The following is a 20140-nucleotide window of genomic DNA, read 5'->3' as shown; positions in this document are numbered from 1 at the left end:
AGCGTCCAGGCCGCTAGGGGGCGGAGCCCGGGAACTACTGGGCGCCGCCTCGCGCATGCGCAGCTCTAGCGCGAGACGCCCTCCTCCCTTCCTCGAAACCTATCCGCCAATAGCTGTGCCTCGGCGAAGGGCGGGGCCTCGCTGTTGAGGGGGCGGGGCCACGTGGGAGGGGCGGGGCTTTGTGTCAGCTGACCGAGGCTGTCGAGGTTGAACCTAGGAGCCCGACCCTGACCCTGCTGCGGATCTGGATGCGGTGAGCGGGCTTTCTAAGGCTAGGGGGGGCTGGGGCCGGGGAGAGAGCACGGAGTAGGGCGTTTGTCTTGCATGCAGAAGGACGGTGGTTCGAATCCCGGCATCCCATAGGGTCCTCCCCGAGCCTGCTTGGAGCGATTTCTGAGCGCAGAGCTGAGCACTGCCGGGTGTGACCCAAAAACCAAAAATAAAAATAAAAATAAAAAAGACTTAGAGAGGACCTGGGCCCATAATGGAATGAATGACCTCAGGGTCCCCCCCTCCTCTGGGACCATCAACTGAGCCTGCTGTGTCCGGCCTCACCCAGGCCTGGGGTCTGGCCTCCCTTTTCATCTCTGGTTCCGGCTGATCTGGTTCTGGATCCCTTTCTGCTTCTGCTGATTTGTTTTCCGGGGCGGGCGCCGGATGGGGTGGGGGGGCTTCCCGGGGACCCGACGCTTGCTTCCCTAGCACCTGCCCTGTCATTATCCTCCCCCAAACAGGCGGCCCGCGTAGGGCTGAGTCATAGGGAAGCTAGGAGCATGGCCTGGAATGTTCAGGTCTACCTCCTCCCCACTGGAAGGAAGGCCCAGCCCGGCAGGCTTTGAAAGTATTCATTGCACATGGGTGGCCTGTTGAAATGAGAGAGAGGGCTGCTGGTGCGGGTCACTCTTCCAGGCTGCTTTATGTAACACTGAAGGCTACTGTCTGTGTGCCAGAGATGGGATGGGGGTGAGAGTATTGGAAGAGGACTGATTACCCAGAACAGAATAAATAGTCATGCCTGGATGGGTAGTGTTGGTGCCAGCCAAGCACAATTCTACATTTCTGAACTAGATGATCTCATTTAACTTTACATTTGATCTTGCAGGCAGATACTTGCATTTATTCTCCCAGTTCATGGATTAAAATTTTTCAGCATTAAGTCCAGATGCTATTCTAGATTATAGGTATCAAGTCCATTCCAGACGGAGGGCCTTCTTAGCGCTAGCCCAATGGAAGCTCATAATTAGATCCCATTTCTTTCCCACTCCCTGCAGTTTTCCTCTTCTCTTTTCTTCCCCGTCCCTCTCTCCTCTTCCTCCTCCTCCTCTTTCCTCTCTGTGTGTTCTGTGTGGTTCATGTTTCTAGGTCCTAGAATAAGTTTGCCACCAGGGTGAGAGAGAAGAGTAGGCCGAAAGGGTAGTGACTGCTGAAGAGTAGGTTGGCCATTGTGTGGATGGGGGAACTGCCCTGTCCTGCCAGTCCCTACAGCGCCTTTTTGAGAGGACAACTTACTGGCTCTTTGTGGAGCAGGCTCCTGGGGCAAAGGGATAATACTCCTAGGAAAGTCAGCTGAGCAGAAGCCTGGAGACCTGCAAAGAAACATTTGAGGCCGGGCGGTGGCGCTGGAGGTAAGGTGCCTGCCTTGCCTGCGCTAGCCTAGGACGGACTGCGGTTCGATCCCCCGGTGTCCCATATGGTCCCCCAAGAAGCCAGGAGCAACTTCTGAGCGCATAGCCAGGAGTAACCCCTGAGCGGCACAGGGTGTGGCCCAAAAACCAAAAAAAAAAAAAAAAAAAGAAACATTTGAAAACCTGGAGCAGGGGATGGAGATGAACTCTTAGGGTTGTTGTTGGGCTATTGTTCAAATACTACCTGTGAAGCAAAGCTCTAAGGAATGGGGCCTTGATCTAGTAGGCAATAGCGGCCCTTTGACAGGTGCTGTGGGAGGCTCTCTGTGACTCAGACTGGAATTGGGAAATGAGCTTGAGTGTGGTCAGAGCTTGGGTGTTCTCTATGTGCCCTAGCAGAAGTGGAGAGTTTTCTCAGCCAGCCCCCCCTGAATCCCCATTTAGATGCTCTGATTGTGAACTTGGGAGCTGGCTGGACAACACTCTCTGCACCCAGACACCCCTGCTGTGGGCTTGGTCAAACCTCTGGATGGACTAAAGCTTTATACCTGCTAATTCTGCTGCATGGCTAAGAGGGGATCTCCACCCAGAGCCAGGTGCAGGCTGGCTTCCCAGGAGGTTCAGAACCACTGACTTGGGGATCTAGAGTGGATAGTGCCCTCAAGCTGGGACAGCCCCATCACCTACTCCTCAGGTATGGGGGGGTATGTTGTCCTCTGCAGACCACCAGCCTTGGAGGAAGGTATTCATTGTGTTTCAGTGGTGTTTTCCGAGCTGTATACCGGCCCCCCGCAGTATGGGAAGCCCCTTACTTTAACCTTGTAGCCGCCTCATTTCTTCCCTAATCTGCTGAAAAAGAAAAGTGATAGTGGCCTTAGATGATGATAAGTGGACCCGCTTCTTATGATACCAGTCTCTAGGCTCTCAAACAACTGGCTAAACATTCTTGCATTTCCTTCTCACCAGCACCCCCCAGGAGTAAATGTCATTGTCTTGATTGGGCCTTAGGAGTGGGGGAGTTTGGTGGTACTCGAACTACTCCTAGTTCCAAGTTCAGGGGTTAGTTTCTTTGTTGCACAGGAAGGCCAGTAGTATCAGGGTGACCTGGAGACATCTGCATGGCAGTAAAGCCCACCCCCCCTCCATGTTCTCTCTGGCCGTTTCCTCATTTAATTGGCGTCTCTTCCAGGTTTCTCACTTGCCCAAGTCCTCAACTGTATCTGGAAGTGAGGACCGTGTCCCCCACATATAAAAAGTTGCAAAGGTGGCAGTATACTAAGGTGAGGACTTATAAGGGCACCCCAAAGTTTACAAGAAGAAGAGAATATGGAAAGAAGTCTGGAGGTCTGGGGATTAAAGAACTTCATCTAAAGTGATTTTGCTGTTTTTTTCGGAAGTGGATGTTGGACAATACTCGGCAGAGCTTTATGGCTCTTCGGCTATTACCAACTCATTGGTTACTGCCGTAGCGCTTGGTGGATTGTGCAGTGCTGTTCGTTGATCAAGCTCACCACTTTCAGCAAACCAAGCATGTGCTCCAGCCCTTTAGGCCTTTTCTTGGCCCTCAAATGGTCAAGATATAGCTCCTCACTGCACCTCATACTTCCCCTGCAGTTGCCCATGCATGGGACATCAGTCCCATGATTTCCACCTCATCTGTTCATCTGTGCTGAAGGTCACCCAGGTGGCAAGAGGCTCTCAGCCACCCTCATCTGACTTTGGACCTAGTAATGTGCATGGGTGCTTCTCCCCCCCCCCCCAGGCTAACTCGCTCGTGCTCTTCTCTCTCTCTCTCTCTCTCACTCACTCACTCTTTTCCCCCCTCATCTGACCTTGGACCTACTAATGTGCATGGGTGCTTCTCCCCCCAAGGCTAGCTCTCTCTTTCTCTCTCTCTCCCTCCCTCCCTCCCTCCTTTCTTCTCTCTCTCTCTCTTTCTCTTTCTCTCTCTCTCTCTCTCTCTCTCTCACACACACACACACACACACACACACACAAAATGATTGATAGGAGAACTTCCCGAGCAAAGACCCTCTGACTTTCTTTTCTTTCTTTCTTTCTTTCTTTCTTTCTTTCTTTCTTTCTTTCTTTCTTTCTTTCTTTCTTTCTTTCTTTCTTTCTTTCTTTCTTTCTTTCTTTCTTTCTTTTCTCTCTCTCTCTCTCTCTCTCTCTCTCTCTCTCTCTCTCTCTCTCTCTCTCTCTCTCTCTCTCTCTCTTTCTTTCTTTCTTTTCCCTGCTAATGGCTTGCTACCACCATCACTTTGTAGGGTTGGGCCAGAGTGACCAGGTCCATTAGGGCAGCGCTGACAAAGTGTCATAGATGGGGACTGGGGGCTTTCACTCAGCACATGTGCTTTGGTCTGCAGGCTGCAGGTCCAAGGTCAAGGGGCTAGCAAATCAGTATCAGGGAAGGTGGTCCTTGTTGATAGACTGGCAGTACCCCCAGCTGGCAGAAGGGGTGAAGGAAGTAAGAAGGCCTCATTTACAAAGACACTTCCTGTTACGTGGGGGGTCAGATTTCATAAATATTCAATCGGGAGCACAGGACATGGCTCATAAACTGAAACTGGACGTGGCTGAAGAGAGACCAGCTCTGAGCCCCTCAAGGCCAGGGGAAGCCTAGATTGCCCATATGAACTGTAATGAGGCCAGGGAAAGCCTGCATCTGGGTTGTGTGCTGCTTCCGGGTTAACCCCAGGAGGGTTCTGCCTTGAGAGGGCTGCTGGAAGATGGGTTGGGCATCCACTTGTGAGTTTGACACTTGGTACTGCTGCTTTGTGACTAGCAAATGTCACCTTTCTGGGCCCTTGGGCAGGTGATAATCTTACTTCAAAGCTGATATGACCCTAATACGCAGGTGCATACACGATGCTTAGTGCAAAACAGGCCAAGAGCTTAGGACTCGGGGGAGGTATGATTTTGCCTGACACTGATGACTTTGGCAGCTCCCCTTTCCATCCTTTCTCTATGGGGATCACATTCCAGTAACTGCAGGTGGCCTAAGTGCCAGGAAGAATCTCTGGCCTACCCTATAACCAGTCCACTGCTGCGAGTGTGATGCCAATGGCGAGGTGGCCAGCAGCCCTTTATCTTCATCACCCATGGGATACACACTGGGTATGATTCTACCTTAAAACATAGGTGCTGGGGGCTGGAGAGATAGCATGGAGGTAGTATGTTTGCCTTGCATGCAGAAGGTCAATGGTTCAAGTGGTTCGAATCCCGGCATCCCACATGGTCCCCCTAGCCTGCCAGGAGCGATTTCTGAGCGTAGAGCCAGGAGTAACCCCTGAGTGCTGCTGGGTGTGACCCCCCCCCCAAAAAAAATTTGATGCTGATGCTGAATTCATGTTAATTAAGCCACATGAAAATATGAGTCGATGTGGTTTGCCTGACCACAGCAGAGCAATTTACAGTTGCTAAACACTGAACCACCTCTCTCATCCCACCAAGGGGAACCAGAGGGAAGCCTTGCCCAAGTAATGGCTGCCACAAATGGTGAGGCTGGGAGAAAGCACTTGTTCCCAAGAGTGGAACTCATGTTTCAGTGCTGTGCAGAGAGTTTGTTTTTGTCCATATCCTTGAGGGTGGCTGTGCCTGTTTCTGGGGCTCCATTAGTGTTGGATAAGGAGGCTGGTGATTGCATTGCCTGTGACAGGAACTCATCCCCCAAGTGTAAAGGCCCTTTCCTTTGTGCCTATAGGTCTCTTGCCTGCCTCACTACACCAGAGCCTTCCTATCTGCACAGCCATGGTCTGGAAAAGGCTTGTTTCCAGCAATTTTTCCGACTGCCCCAATGGATCCCGACAGTGGATATGGGACTTGTTTGGCGAGTGTGCTCAGGACGGCTGGGATGAGGCCAGTGTGGGCCTGGGCCTGATCTCCATCCTCTGCTTCGCTGGATCCACCTTTCCGTGAGTTGTGCCCAGGGAAAGGCTGCCTACGTGGCCAGGGACCCTCTAGACTTCAGGCCAAGTGTGCTTCCTCCTGCCCCCCCACTCACCTGGAAGGGCCTTGCCCTGAACCCCAACCTGGACCTAACCAGCTGATGCAAGAATATCACTTGCTCCTATTTGCTGAGTGCTCACTATGCGCTTGGCTCAGTCATAAATACTTGAAATTTTATTTTGGCTTGGTTTTGGGCTACACTGGGCAATTCTCAGGACTTAGTCCTGGCTCCGTACTCAGGAATTACTCCTGGTAGTTACTCAGGGGATCATATGAGGTCCTAGAAATGGAACCTGGGTCATCTGTGTGTAAGGAAAATATTTATCCATTGTAGTATGGCTCCAGCCTCTTACTTGACATCTTTTTACTTTGTTTAATCGTGTCAGTCCTCTGAAGTGCATACAATTATGATTCCTACATCATGAGAAGATAAAGCCCAGAGAATTTAAGTAGCCTGCTGTAGATTGCACAGTTTTTAAAGAGGGAGTACAGAGTGAGAGTGGGTGTCTGGATGCAGCACATCCAGCCTCTAACCAGGGGTCTCAGACTTGCGGCCCGAGGGCTGCAAATGGCCCTCCGTACAATATTTTGTGGCCCTGCCCTAGAGAAATCTTTTTTTGGTTTGTTTGGTTTGGTTTGTTTTGTTTTAGTTGTTTGGGTCACACACCCCAATGTTCAAGGCTTGCTACTGATTTTGCACTCAAGGATCACCCCTGCACCTGAGATAGTACAGTAGAGGCCCAGTGGGGTGGGTAAACAGTGACCATGTCCTCAGCTGGGCCTGGCACAAGCGTGTGTGGTCAAGAATGTAGGTTTTGGATGCAAATGTATGTGAGTCATGACTAGGGATTTCACCCTGTGGCTCTGAATCCCAATTTTTTCCTCTGTGAAAGGAACTGTTTCCAGCCACACAGAGTTGAGTCTAATCTAAAGCTCCAACTTGGAGGCATTCCACAGCATCTGCCCAGGCTAATGACAGACATTGTTGGAGGTTGGAGGCAGTTGGGGGGGCAAGCAGCAGGAGGTCACAGAGGTCATCAAGCTTATAATGTGAGACATTCCACAGTGAGAAAATGTCATTTTTGATATTAGCAAGAAAGTCTTGGGGCAAGAGAGATAGTATAGCAAGTAGTGCTCTTGCCTTACACATAGCAAACTCAGGTTTGATCTGCAGCACCCATATGGTCCCCTAAGCATCACCAGGAGTAATTCCTGAATGCAGAGCCAGAAGTAACTAACCCCTGAGCATCACTGGGTATGGCCCAAAAACAAAACAAAAGTTTTAAGGCTGAAAGATAGTACAGAGGGTATTGCACTTTCCTTGTATGCAGCCGGCTCGATTTTGATCCCCAGCACCTCATGACCCCTCTCCCCCAAACTCCACCAGGACTGATCCCTGAGTATAGAGTCAAAAGTAAGCCCTGAGCACTACTGGGATGGCCCCTTCCCTCCCCAAAGTCTTCTGGCAGAAGAGATAGTACAGAGGGTAAGGCATTTGTTTCCAATTCAACTGACCCTGATTGGATCTCCAGAACCACAGATGATCCCCCAGCATCACCAGGAGTGAGCCCTGAGCACTGCCAAGTGTAGCTCTAAAATCCCCTAAAAAAGAAAAAAAAAAGTTACTAAGCTGCAGATTATGCAGTTGGCTCATTTGACTGTACGTTCCAAGGGTGTCAGGCACCAAAATCATGTGACCATCCCCACAGTCAGTTTCAGATCATGTTCATCATCCCACACTGACGGCCCCAAAACAGTGAGTAATTTCTCATTTCCCCTGAAACACTTATGGCTTTCATCATCGCTACCCTAGTGGGTAAAAAGATATAATTCCTTGTAGTTTTGTACTTATTTGTGTATTTATTGGGTCTTTGGGCCACACCCTGCAATGCTTCTGACTCTGCTCTCAGGAATTATTCCTGATGGTACTCAAAGGACCATATGAGATGTTGGGGATTGAACCCAGATCAGCCAATTGCAAGGCTAGCACTGTACCAACTGTATGATTACCCTTGCCCTCTTTATTTTTTTGCATTGCTGGGGATTGAACCCAAGTCCCACATGTAAAGCAAGGCCGATGCTATACCAACTGAGACACCTCCCCACCCCTCTGCCCTGCCTGCCTTCAAGTCCCAGTCCTTGAACCTGCCTCCTGGCCCTATTCAGCAGAGGTGCCCTACAGTCAGGCCCCCTCTGTCCCTCACATAAGCCAGGATCACAGGACACGAGAAGGGCACCGGCCAGGTGATGTTACCTTCTCAAAGACTACCTGCTCCCGGGCCCCATCACTGGGGGTCATCAGAGATAAAACACAGGCCTGTCCTGGGCACTGGCCTCACTCTCAGAATCTTTTTCAGATCTCTTGCCTTTTCTTATGCAATTTCATCTGTAAGTGTTCAGATCCAAGCCGTGAAGGATGGAGTTTACCCAAATCCTCAATTTCTTATTCCTGCCCTGCTTTTAAGTCAGTTAATAAGTTAACTTGTCTTTCTTTAGAAGAAAGAAATGATAGTACAGGTAAGACTTCTGCCTTGCATACAAACAATCAGGTTGGATCTACCTATGTTCCCTCAAGCCCACCAGCAGTGATCCCTGAGTACAGAGCACTGCTGAGTGGCCCCAAAACAAGACAAAACAAAACCCCCCCCAAAAAAACAAGAGACCAAGGTCTCTTTGCTGAAAGGGCAAAGGAGTGAGGGGATATTACAAAGGAGGAAGGAGAGGCAGACTCTGAGGGGGAAGTGATGATTTCTGAGCCTTCCAGAAGGAGACCAGGCTTAAGGGCAGTGTGTGAAGGTAGAGGAAGGGAAAGTGGTCTTGGAGTACGCAGGGGCCAAGAGAGTAAGAAGTGGGGGCTGCACAAAAGATTGAGGGGTTTTACTGAGGCACAGCCAAGCTCTAAGTGATACTGTCAAAGTGGGGGTTGGGAAGAACCCTAAAGAGAAAGAGTGATCCCAATGCAGCAAAGCTTGAGAGGCCTCAGATAGGGCTTTGCAGAGAGGGGAGGACAGCCAGAAATAGTGGGGTTGAGACCCAGCTTGCTTCGTTTCTGGTTGGGATCAGGTGCCATTTATTTACCTCTGACTTATTTACAGTCATGCAGGTGAGGGCTGGAAAGACAGCCCAAGTGGTAGAGCATTTGCCAAGGATCTGGTTTCCATTCTCAGCACTACTGGGTATGAACCCAAGCACTGCCATGCTAGCTGTACTGCATTCAGGTGGTCCCAGAGTTCCCCATCACCCTCAACTCTACCTGGTAGCTCCTACATAAAAAAAAAAAAAAAAAAAAAAAATTAGGAGTCGGAGAGATTGCATGAAGGTAGGGCGTTTGCCCCTCAAAAAAAGAAATTTGAATAGGACTGGAGAGCTAGTACAGCAGGTATGGCACTTGCCTTGCATGTAGCCAACCTCCATATCCTCCCCCTGCACTGCCAGATTTGATGATCCCTTAACAGACCCAGCTGTGGGCAATAAGCCAACAAAGAAAGAAAGAAATTTTGAGAAGAAAATGTTAGTCATGTCATGGTTGGGACCCTTTGGGTCTTGATCTGAGGCCTTCGCTTAGACCCAAGATGATCAACAAAGCCAGCCTGGCATGTTATGTCTTGTCACTCCCCTTGTAGGACTCAGATTCATGCCCAAGACCCTTATTTGGGCCCAACTTTGGGCTCATGAGGGACTGAGCCAGAAATCTGAAACAGGGTTCCACTGCTTCTACCTTAAAGCAAACAATCAGGTCTTCAAGTATGGTGGTGCCCCGAGAGTGTGACTGCCTTCTGCTGCCTTTAAAGAAAGCAAGCCGCAAGCCGTTGTTGACCCATTTTATCATCTTCCTTCTGGAAATAGGGCAGTGCACCAGACTTCTTCCATTCCCGCATTTTCCACAGAAAGGACAACCCAGGGTGTCCATGACATCTTTCTTCGTTCCTGACACAAATCTTCAAGGACTCTCTACAAACCCCAAGTTTCCAGGGCTGAGCAAGTGCATTTTCTGCTGGGGGCTTAGATCTAGACCCCAGCACTGCATGGTGCTTAGGCAATGTGAGGAGCAGTTTCCAAGCATGAACAGGTCATGTTTTTACTCCAAAACTAGAAGCCCCAAGCAAACAAACAAAAACAAGTTTTTCCAGGGAAAGAGAGCCCAGGAGATGTGTGGGAGAATTGGAGTGGATCTAAGGAACTTTGGAAAGCTGCCCAGCCCAGGTGGGAAGAGATCCTGGCAGAGCTCCACAGGGCAGAGGGCAAAGAAAAGCTTATACAGATTAGCTGCAAAAGGATTTGCTCCGAATGACCTACTGCACTGACACTACCTGCCCTATTATTCTGTGGAGGCTTCCTTCCTCTGGGTGTTTCTGTGATTGGCCTTCCAGGGTGATGTCACCGCCCTGGGTCCTGATTGTCACCCCCACCTGCCTCTCTCCTCCACAGCCAGTACATCAAGGCCTGCAAGACAGGCAACATGGATCAAGCCCTGTCACTGTGGTTCCTCCTGGGCTGGATTGGCGGTGACTCCTGCAACCTCATTGGCTCCTTCCTCGCGGATCAGCTGCCACTGCAGGTGGGCTGCTCCCTGGGCAGGGGGAGTCAGGGCAGGCAGCAAAGTATCCTGGGCTCCCCAGTTCTGATTTGTTCTTCTAGTTTCTGAGGGTCCCAAACTCTTTGTCTGTTTTTTTTTTTGTTTTGTTTTTTTGTTTTGCCTGTTGGGCCATACCCAGTGTGCTCAGGGGTTATTCCTGGCTCTGTGCTCAAAAATCATTCCTGGCAGGTTTGGGGGACCATTTGAGATGCTGGGAATCAAACCTGGGTCTGTCCCAGGTCAGCTGTGTACAAGGCAAATGCCCTACTGATGTGCTATCTCTCCGGCCCCCTAAACTCTTTTTGTTTGTTTGTTTGTGGGCCACACTTGGTGGTGCTTAGGGGTTACTCCTGGCTCTGCACTCAGAAATCACTCCTGGCAGACTCAGGGGATGCTATATGGGATGCTAGGGATCAAATCCGGAACCGTCCCAGGTTGGCAGCATGCAAGGCAGATGCCCTACCACTGTGCTATCACTCTGGCCCTACAAACTCTTTTTTGGTCACACTTGGTGGAGCTCAGGGATTACTCTGCCTCTGATCTCAGGAATCAATCTTGGCCATGTTCAGAAACTATATGGCTTGCCAGGAATTGAGCCCAAGTTGGCCACATGCAAGGCAAGAGGCTTATTCACTCACTTTCTTTCCAACCCAGATCACACACTCTTGAGAGCATTCTGCCACACTTGGGGCCTTTCCTGGGTCTGTTTCCCTATTAGCAGAGTGAACCAGAGATAGTGTGAAGGTTCTCTGGGAGAGGAAGTGCTCCTGTGGCTGTGCCTTTGTCTTTCTAAGTCCACTGTGCAGTCTTGATGTCCCTCTGCCCATCAGTCTACTCACTTTGAGTCCCCCATGGGCACAACATGGCAGCTAGCTCTCTCTGCTTGCTCTGGGTGAGCACTTGGCTTCCCAATTATGGCCCCCATCTTTCCAGACATGGAAACCTGGAGAGATGAGGTGTTGATTTGCTTGTCTGGGAGCACCCTTCCTAGAATATGGCCAAGTACAGTGCCCATGACAGCCTGTGGTTCCCCTATGCCTGGGAGCACAGTCAACCCGTGGGCACCAGGTTTCTCTGTTTCTCTTTATTTATTGGTTTTGGTTTTGGTTTTTGGGTCACACCGACAGCGCTCAGAAATCGCTGCTGGCAGTTTCAGGGGACCATATGGGATGCTGGGATTCGAACCACCATCCTTCTGCATGAAAGGCAAACACCCTACCTCCATGCTATCTCTCCGGCCCCTCCTCTTTCTCTTACAGACCTACACAGCGGTGTATTATGTCCTGGCTGACCTGGTGATGCTGTCCCTGTACTTTCATTACAAGTTTAAGAATCGCCCTTCTCTGTGTGAGTATGCTGTTCCCCTGGTGCCATGCACTCTGGGGAAAAGGCAGGACTGAGGCAGTGGCAGAGGGGAAGTATGGGGTGGAAGTGTTTCCTCTTGCTGGTGATAAACCAAACCTCAAAGAGGTTTCCTTGGGCCTTATCTGAGAGCCTGAGCCACATCAGCAGATCAGGATCAACCATGATAGGGATGGAAAGGCAATGAGAACATCCGGGCCAGACCACATGGGCCTGTTCCCAGACTCGTTGCTGTGGCTTCTCTGTACCTGCCACTGGAATGGGCGCCTGGGAGACATACTCTAGGCCTTGACACCTAGAAGGGCTGTGAGGAGCTGATAGCTGAGGTTTGAGACGGCTGCATGGCCACGTGTCCTGCAGGAAGTGGTGGGGGGGGGGTTCATAGACATTTCTGCTTTGGAGAAATGCCCTCCTGATCCCCCAACTCTCATTGTTTCACTTTGGGTTTTTTTTTTTGTTTCTGACCACACTCAAAATGCTCAGAGGTTACTCCTGGCTCTGCACTCAGGAATTAGTTCTGGCAAGCTGGGGGACCATATGGGATGCCAGGGATTGAACCCTAGTTGGGTGCCTTCCAGGCAAGCACCCTACCCACTGTACTGTCCAGGCCCCATCATTGTTTCATCATTACAGCTCAGGAAAGGGTTTGCTATTATTCAGTCTATTTATAGAGGAGCGAAGTTCAGAGATATCATGACATTCATCCAAGGTCACACACTGACTAGGTGACTGAGAGGTTGGGCTGGGACTCAGGGACCAGGTTTGGGGGCTGGGACTGAGACACTAACCCAGCTCCCTTCTGCCTTTCTCCAGTATCCACACCCATCAACGTTATGCTCCTGTTCACCCTGGCCATGACCTGTGCTACCCCAATGATGAGCATCCCCCACCCCAGGACTGCCCCAAGTGATGGCTTCTGGAGCCGCAGGCTCCTATCTGTGGAGCCAGGTAATAAGGTGAGGTATTGGGTGAGATGGGGGATAGGACTAGTCAAAGGGTGGAGATTGCTTCTAGGACAGAGCTGGAGAGCTCACCCTGCACTGAACACTCTTTCTGCACCCTCAGCCCTTCACTCGGAAGGAGATTATTGGCTTCGTCATTGGCTCAATCTCCAGTGTTCTGTACCTGCTTTCCAGGCTGCCGCAGATTCGCACCAATGTGAGCCCTTAGCAGGGGCAGGACTGGGGGGCCCTGTGGAAGAGGCGCAGTCTGGGTCTGGGGGTTAAGGACCAGTGTCATATGAATTTCTGCTCAAGCTTTGCATCTGTGCCCACTGAGGGCTTGGGCAAACTAATCGACGCCTCCAAGCCTCAGTTTCTGCCTTAAGGAAATGGGTATGAGTTGATTTCCTCAGATGGGGCACCTGTCATCCAGTTTTCAGAAAGATTAGGAGGCAGGAGGTCAGGAAAGAGGGGGGGAGGGCCTGAAAGATGAGGTGGAGAATCAGGAGTTGTGGGGAGGCTTGCAGGAAACTGAGATCTGGAAACCCAGGCTAGCAGGGGTGAGACAAACATGGTGGCTGGGCCTGAGGGTTGGCCTAGAAGTGGTGGTCATAGTGGGGGACAGGGCTCAGGCTGTGGGAGGGTGGGTATGAGCCAGGCCCAAACAGGACACAGAGTGCATGGTGGGACACCAGCTCCATATAGGCAGTAATGGAGTGGAGGGCAGGGTCCCCCCACCTGAAGTGTCCAACCCCCTTCTCATCTCTAGTTCCTGCGGCAGTCTACCCAGGGGATCTCCTATTCGCTGTTTGCGTTGGTCATGCTGGGGAACACGCTGTACGGGGTGAGTGTACTGCTCAAAAACCCTGAGGTCGGCCAGAGCGAAGGCAGCTATGTGCTGCACCACCTGCCCTGGCTCGTGGGCAGCCTGGGAGTCCTGCTTCTCGATACCATTGTATCCTTCAGGATGGGCTTGTTGAGTGGGCAGGTATGGAAACTTCTTTCTCACATAGGATCAGCCTCTGTATATCTTCCATCTTTACTCCTATTTATCTGTTTGTCCGCCTGTCTGCCCATCTTCCTGTTTGTCTATCTTTCCATCCTTTTCATATATTCGTCCACTCACCCAACATCCATCCATGCATGCATCCATCCATCCTCCATCCACCCGCCTATCTACCCATCTATTATCCTTCCACACACCCATCACCCATCCATCCATCCATCTATCCATTAATCCATGCATGTATCCATCCTCCATCCACCCTCCCATCTATCCATTCATTATCCTTCCACACACCCATCACCCATCCATCTAATCACCCATCCATCTAACCATCCATCCATTCATCCATCCATGCATCCATCCATCCATCCATCCACCCAACCCACCCATCTACCACTCAGTCATCTGTTCTTCCACATATTCACCCATCCTACCCACTTACCCATGCCTTCATACCTATGTTCATCCATTCATCCATCCATCCATCCATCCTCCCATTCATCTTCCCATCACTTCTCATCCACTAACTAAACACTCATGTAAGAGTCAAACCTGTGAGCTACTTTCCCTACTTGGCATTAGATCCATTAGTGAGCAAGAAAAGAATGGCTCTTGCCCCCAGAACTTTACAGCTTGGCGGGCAGCAGCTGACAACATGCTTCTCCAATTCTTCATTGCAGTGGCATCAGTTGTGGAACCTGGTGCTGTCCCAAATCAGAGGCTCAGCAAAGGCCATTTCAAGTTGACCTCACTCAACTAAGGCCCTGAAGACTAGGGGGAAATTTGTTAGTCTATTTGGGCTAGAAGAATGAATGGTGGGACTTAGAGACTATTGAGTTTGAATTATAGAAAAGGTTTGATTTAGTGCCAGAGCAATAACACAACAGGTAGGACATTTGCCTTATAAACAGCTGACATAGGTTCAATACCCGGCATCCCATATGGTCCCCCAAGCACTACCAAGTGTGATACCTAAGTGCAGAGCCAGGATAACCACTGAGCATTTTTAGGTGTGACCCCCCCAAAAAATGCTTAGGTCCAAATTCTGCCTCAGAGCTGTGTGGCATGGGGAAAACCATAAACTTCTCTGTGTTTCTGAATCTTCATCTTGCATGGTAGAATTAACAGCCACTGCCCCACCAGGATGATGGAATGGTAACCCATGAAAGGGTATCCCCAGCACTTGATAAGCACTCAGGAAAGGTTTGCTATCTACTGACCAGGGCAGTATCAAGTCTCCCTTGTTCTACATATGTGCTGATCCCTGGTAGGTACAAGGAGAGAAAGGTTGAAACTCTAGTGTTCCAGATGGCCCCAGCCCCTGGGCGAGATGCCCAGGATGCAGTGAGAAAGAAATCCTGAGCTCAGGACTGAGGGTTGGGATTGCCTGAGAGGAAACCCCAGCTCTAGTCATGGAAAGTGATGGAGTTGGGTGTGGGTGGAATGGGTTGGCCTTTGGAGAAAAGGAATGGTGGGCTGAGAGAGAGGAGGGAAATCCACCTTGGGATGGGCCGGGTCCAGCTCTGCTTGCTCTGACCTTGACTTGGGCCCCTCCAGATCTCTATCCAGTTCCTGATATATAGGAACAACAACAACACCACCGCTGCCACCTCCTCGGAGCGCCGGCCTCTCCTCCCCAGCTGATGGGTACCTGGGTTGCCCAGGATGACAGTGACCTCCAGATGCTGCACCCAGGCAGGGGCTAGTGTGTCAGTAGAGGTGCTGCGGCCGAGAACTGGACTACCCTGCCAGGTTGGCACTGCACTTCTCCCAGTGCCCCAAAAGCCTTCCATGCACCAGGCTGGTCCCAGGCAGTTTCTGTGCTGTTCTGGCCCTCATGCTGGCAGGCAATGGCACAGACACCAGAGCGTGCACCCCACCTACCTCATTCCACCTGCCCTTCAGGAGGGCTCAGCTTGTCCCTGGACTCTGAAAAATAGTAAATGGTATTTCCTGCCAGCCCTTTTCTCGCCCTTTCCCCAAGCTCAGGGCAGCTCAGGGCACAGCAGCAGGAAGGGATCTGGACTCTACCTTTGAAATCCTAGGTGGGTTACTGAGCGGGAGAGTACTTGAGACTGTCTGGCAGCTCTACCCCATCCCTGCCTTCTCCCCAACCTGTGTCTGTCTCTGAGACTGACTCTGTCTCCAGTGACGGTGAGAATATGAACCATCAGGCCTCTGTGCTTCGGCACTCAGGGAAATGCAGCTCAGATCTGGGTTCTTGTGTCTGTCTTACTCATTTGTGACATGGGATGAAGATGGCGTCATTATAGAACTCAGCCCCATAGTCTGTCGTGGAGCGAGATCTCAATAAAGGTCATCTTTGGTCATCATATAAATGATCAAACGGAGGAGAGTGGTATTCAGAACTAACAATCAGAAAGACTTTCCTGGAGGAAGTACCATGGTGTAGGGTGAGCAGGAAATGGCAGGGGAAGGAGGGAAGGATTGAGGAGAAGGAAGCAGAACTCTAGTTCCTGACTTCCAATTTAGTTGGTCTCTATTATGAGTTGACTTCGCAGGCTTTTTTTTTTTTTTTTTCTTGGCCAGGCAGGACCTAAGGACAAAGGAGCCAGCCTCCCTTAGTGTTGGTCTGACCACCCAGGGTAGGAGCCATCTGTGCAGGTTGCTGTGGGTGATATGCTACATAGCAAGATGAACCTTATTTTGGAGGTTTTGAGGACATGCTGGTGCTGTGGGGTTGGAGATAGAATCCAGGCTCCTCATCTCTTGAGACATCTCTGCAGCCTGGCAGGAGGCTATGTTCTAGAATTTTAATTTTCTTTTTGATTTGGTTTGTTTTGGGACCACACCCAGAAATGCTCCTAGCTCTGCACTCAGAAACCACTCATGGTGGTACTCAAGGGACCATATGGGATGCCAGGGATCCAACACAGGTTGGCCACTTGCAAGAGTGCCCTACCTGCTATACCATCACTCTCACCCCTCTAGAATTTTCTTCTGGAACCAGAGCTAAGAGCCTCAGACCAAATACAATGAAGCAAAGCATGACTCGGAGAGTCCCAATAACTACTGGGAGCAGCTCCCAGCCCTCTATATTCCTTTTGACCCCCTCTGTATTGGAGGTGGTTAGGGGTATTAGGCTTAAGTGGTAAGGGCTGGACCAGAAGGCACACAATGCTTGCCAGCCAAGGCAACCAGTCCTGGAAGATGCACCCTGGGAAGGCTACCTAAAGGATTAACCTTGGATGGCATTTGGAAGACAAGTTAGAAAAAGTGCTGTACAGAGCTGAGGGGGCAGGTTTGCCACAGCTGACTAGTTTGGGGAGGAGAGAAATGTGGTTGGGAGAGAAATAGAAGGGGTGCTGCATATTTCTTTGGGCCATCCTGATCTGGGGCCTACCTACGGAGCCCAGGGGCACTCAGGCATTGGAAGGTATGGCATTGTCTCGTTTGTTCTTCATTTGGAGCTGTGATGGTGACAGCTATTTAAAAGGTTTGTCAAAGGGGACTGCTTGCCCCAGTTTGCCTAGTGAGAGTGGAGGCTGCTGGGATTGACCACTGAGGGACCAGATCAGACCTGGGGTAGGGGACCATCAGACCCTCTGACACCTCAAGGCTTCAACCCTGCTGAGTTTTCCTGGGCTAGGGCTTCTGCCAGCCCCTGGCCTTGAAACAGCAGGTGTCCCCAACCTAGTGCTCAGCTGGTGGGATCCAGGCCTAGGTTGTGCAGTGTGGCCAGCCTGATGTCCAGTGTACCCAAGCTGTAGGACTCTGTATCGGGCATCTGGGGCCAGGTGCCAACCTCCCTACCCACCTAAGACTCAGGCTGGTCTGACTCCACTTGATTCTAGGGGATGGGGAGAACCATCCTGCTCCAGGGTAACCTCACTTGCTGGATGACACCCAGCCTGAGGATTAGAGCTTTCTTCTCATCACTCAGGCTGGTGCTCCAATCTCCTCGGGAGACAGGACTTGTCCAGGGGTGCTTGATGGCTGCTGGAAGGCCTAGTTATGGGGGCCAAATGTAGCTCGTGAGGCCTCACCTGCCTGGGTCCAGCCCAAAATAGATGAATAATCCAGCTGGTGGGTTCCCTTTGCTGATGGTGTCAGTTTCTGTGGATTGGGGCCCCCTGCAATGAAGGGGTTCTAGCATTTCTTCTCGTTCTTGGCTCCTTGTAGCAGGCAGGGGTTAGGGAGCTTCTCTAGGTATGGCCTAGGATGGAACCTTCCCCTGCCTGAAGTGAGACACCCACCTTCACTTCAGGTTCCATTTGGGGGTAACTGTGCTTCCCAGCTAGTTGTCTTTTTGTGGGACATTCTCAGAAGGCCTCAGGGGAGCAGAGGCGGGTGAGGCAGAGCTGTCCATTGCTACCATGAACTCAAGCCAGCCTGCAACTCTACCCAAGGATCAATCCCCAGCCCTGTCGCACAAGGACACAGCCACCTCCCAGCAACTCTGGTCAGCATCTACACCTGCTCCACAGGCCACTACGCATAATAAAAACTGCCCCACCATATCCTGAGTGCACTTGCCTGGTCTGTTCAGCTTCATATCCCAGGTTCACTGCAAGTGTGCAGTAAGAGGTTGGAGAATGCATGAAGTGGATGTCAGAAACATCTCAACATACAGACAGGCAAAGAAGCAACACATGGGAGAGAGAGCATGGAGGTAAGGTGTTTGCCTTGCATGCAGAAGGTCGGTGGTTCAAATCCTGGCATCCCATTTGGTCCCCTGAGCCTGCCAGGAGCGATTTCTGAGCATAGAGCCAGGAGTAAACCCCTGAGCGCTGTCGGTGTGACCCCAAAAACCAAAAAAAAAAAAAAAAGCAACACATTAAGTCTCTACACTTTCTATCATCCCATTGTTGGTTTGGGGGCCACATGCTGTTTGCTCAGGGCTTGCTTCTTGTTCTGTGCTGAGGCTGCTCTTAGTGGTGCTCAGACCATGCAGTGTTCATAACAAACCCAGGGGATCCATCATGCAAAACATGCATCCAGCTAAATCCAGCCCTAAATGGATACTTTATTTTGGGTTTTGGGTCACACTCAGCTGTACTCAGGGGCCACTCCGTGGCATGAAGGGGACATAAGGTGCCAGGGATTGAACTGGGGTTGACCACATGCACGGCCCTTAAGGGTCAGAGCAATAGCACAGCGGTAAGGCATTACCTTGCACGTGGCCAATACAGGACGGATCCCAGTTTGAATCCTGGCATCCCATATGGTCCCTGAAGCCTGCCGGGAGTTACTTCTGAGCACAGCCAGGAGTAATTCTTGAGCATTGCCAGGTGTGACCCCTCCTCCAGAAAGACATACACCTTAATCTCTAGATCTCTGGCTCTGGATACACTTTTCAATGGAGTGAAATGTGATGTGCAAATTATAATTCAACAACAGTATTTGAATAAACACCAAATCAGCTATTACTAAAATGTGAATCGGATGCTGAGAATGTATTACATTCCCCAATAGTTGTTTCTTGTAGTCACTTGTAATTTGGCACAAGTTTTTCAAAAGCAGGGCTGGGGAGCCTTATTTTGCCAAGGCCCATCTTGTTTTCTTGTTTTTGGGCCACACTCAAGGCACTTTGGGGTTACTCCTGGTTCTGTGCTCAGAAATCACTCCTGGCAGGCTTGGGAGACCATGTGGGATGCCGGGGATTGACCCTGGGTCCGTGCCAGGTCGACCATGTGTGAGGCAAATGCCCTACCACTGTGCTATTGCTCCTGCTCATCGTCTGTGTATTTATAGCATCATTTGTGAGCCACATAATACAGGCAGATGGGAAGCATCAGTGTCTCCCATCTTGCATCCGAGCCTAAACGTGTGACTTTGTGGCTTTACATGACCTGTGTGGCATTTATCATTATAATAGGACCTACCTGTCTTGGTGTTATCTGTGGTGGGGATGTGGAAAGGAACTCACTCAGTGCTGGTGAGAATGATGTCTAGTCCAGCCCTTATGGAAAACAATATGGAGATTCCCCAAAAAACCGGAAACTGAGCTACCATCTGATCCAACTATACCACTCCTATGGACATACCCTAGGAACATAAAAATACAATTCCAAAAAACACTTCCTCACACCTATTTTCATTGCAGTACTCTTTACAATAGCCAGACTCTGGAAACAACCAAGACGCCCTTCAACAGATGAATGGCTAAAGAAACTGGTATATATACACATTGGAATATTATGCAGCCGTCAGGAGATGAAGTCATGAAATTTTCCTCTACATGGATGGACATGGAATCTATTATGCTGAGTGAAATGTCAAAGGGAGAGAGATAGACACAATAGTTTCACTCATCTGTGGGTCTTAAGAAATATTAAAGACATTGTTGTAATAATGCCCCGAGACAATAGAGGTGAGGGCTGGAAGTACTGGCTCACAATATGAAACTCACCACAAAGAGTGGTGGGTGCAGTTAGGGTAATAACTACACTAACAACTAGCATGACAATGTTAGAGAAGTAAAATGCCTGTCTCGAATACAGGCGGGGTGGGGTTGCACTGGTGATGGGGGGCTGTTCTGTTTATGACTGAAACCCAATTACAATGCTTGTAATCGTGGTGCTTAAATATATATATATATATATATATATATATATATATATATATATATATATATATATATATATATATATATATAAACATAAATAATATATTAAAAGGATCTGAGCCATTGAAGATATCAAGGTGAAATAACATATAG

General features: G+C 50.1%; 2 protein-coding genes across 5 annotated transcripts in view; both read left to right on the top strand.

Annotated features, from left to right (window-relative positions):
- The window catches only part of HTR6 (5-hydroxytryptamine receptor 6), a 742605-nt gene that overhangs the window by 412386 nt on the left and 310079 nt on the right, over positions 1 to 20140 (top strand). The window lies entirely within an intron of this gene.
- Positions 178 to 15638, top strand: SLC66A1 (solute carrier family 66 member 1). 4 transcript variants are annotated; one of them, XM_049772086.1, is made up of 9 exons: positions 186 to 253; positions 2815 to 2905; positions 5329 to 5539; positions 10002 to 10131; positions 11409 to 11496; positions 12325 to 12467; positions 12577 to 12669; positions 13222 to 13407; positions 15016 to 15638. In XM_049772086.1, the coding sequence occupies exons 3-9, from the start codon at positions 5376 to 5378 to the stop codon at positions 15100 to 15102; spliced, it is 891 nt and encodes a 296-aa protein (XP_049628043.1). In that variant the 5' UTR covers positions 186 to 253; positions 2815 to 2905; positions 5329 to 5375; the 3' UTR covers positions 15103 to 15638. The 4 variants fall into 4 exon arrangements, with proteins under 4 accessions (XP_049628044.1, XP_049628043.1, XP_049628045.1 ...); XM_049772087.1 differs by lacking the exon at positions 2815 to 2905 and having other exon boundaries at positions 178 to 253; XM_049772088.1 differs by lacking the exons at positions 186 to 253; positions 2815 to 2905 and having other exon boundaries at positions 5167 to 5539.

Source organism: Suncus etruscus, chromosome 4 (genome assembly GCF_024139225.1).
Source record: "Suncus etruscus isolate mSunEtr1 chromosome 4, mSunEtr1.pri.cur, whole genome shotgun sequence".
NCBI lineage: Eukaryota > Metazoa > Chordata > Mammalia > Eulipotyphla > Soricidae > Suncus > Suncus etruscus.
The sequence above is the reverse complement of the archived record's forward strand: the minus strand, read 5'-3'. Positions and strand labels throughout refer to the sequence as shown.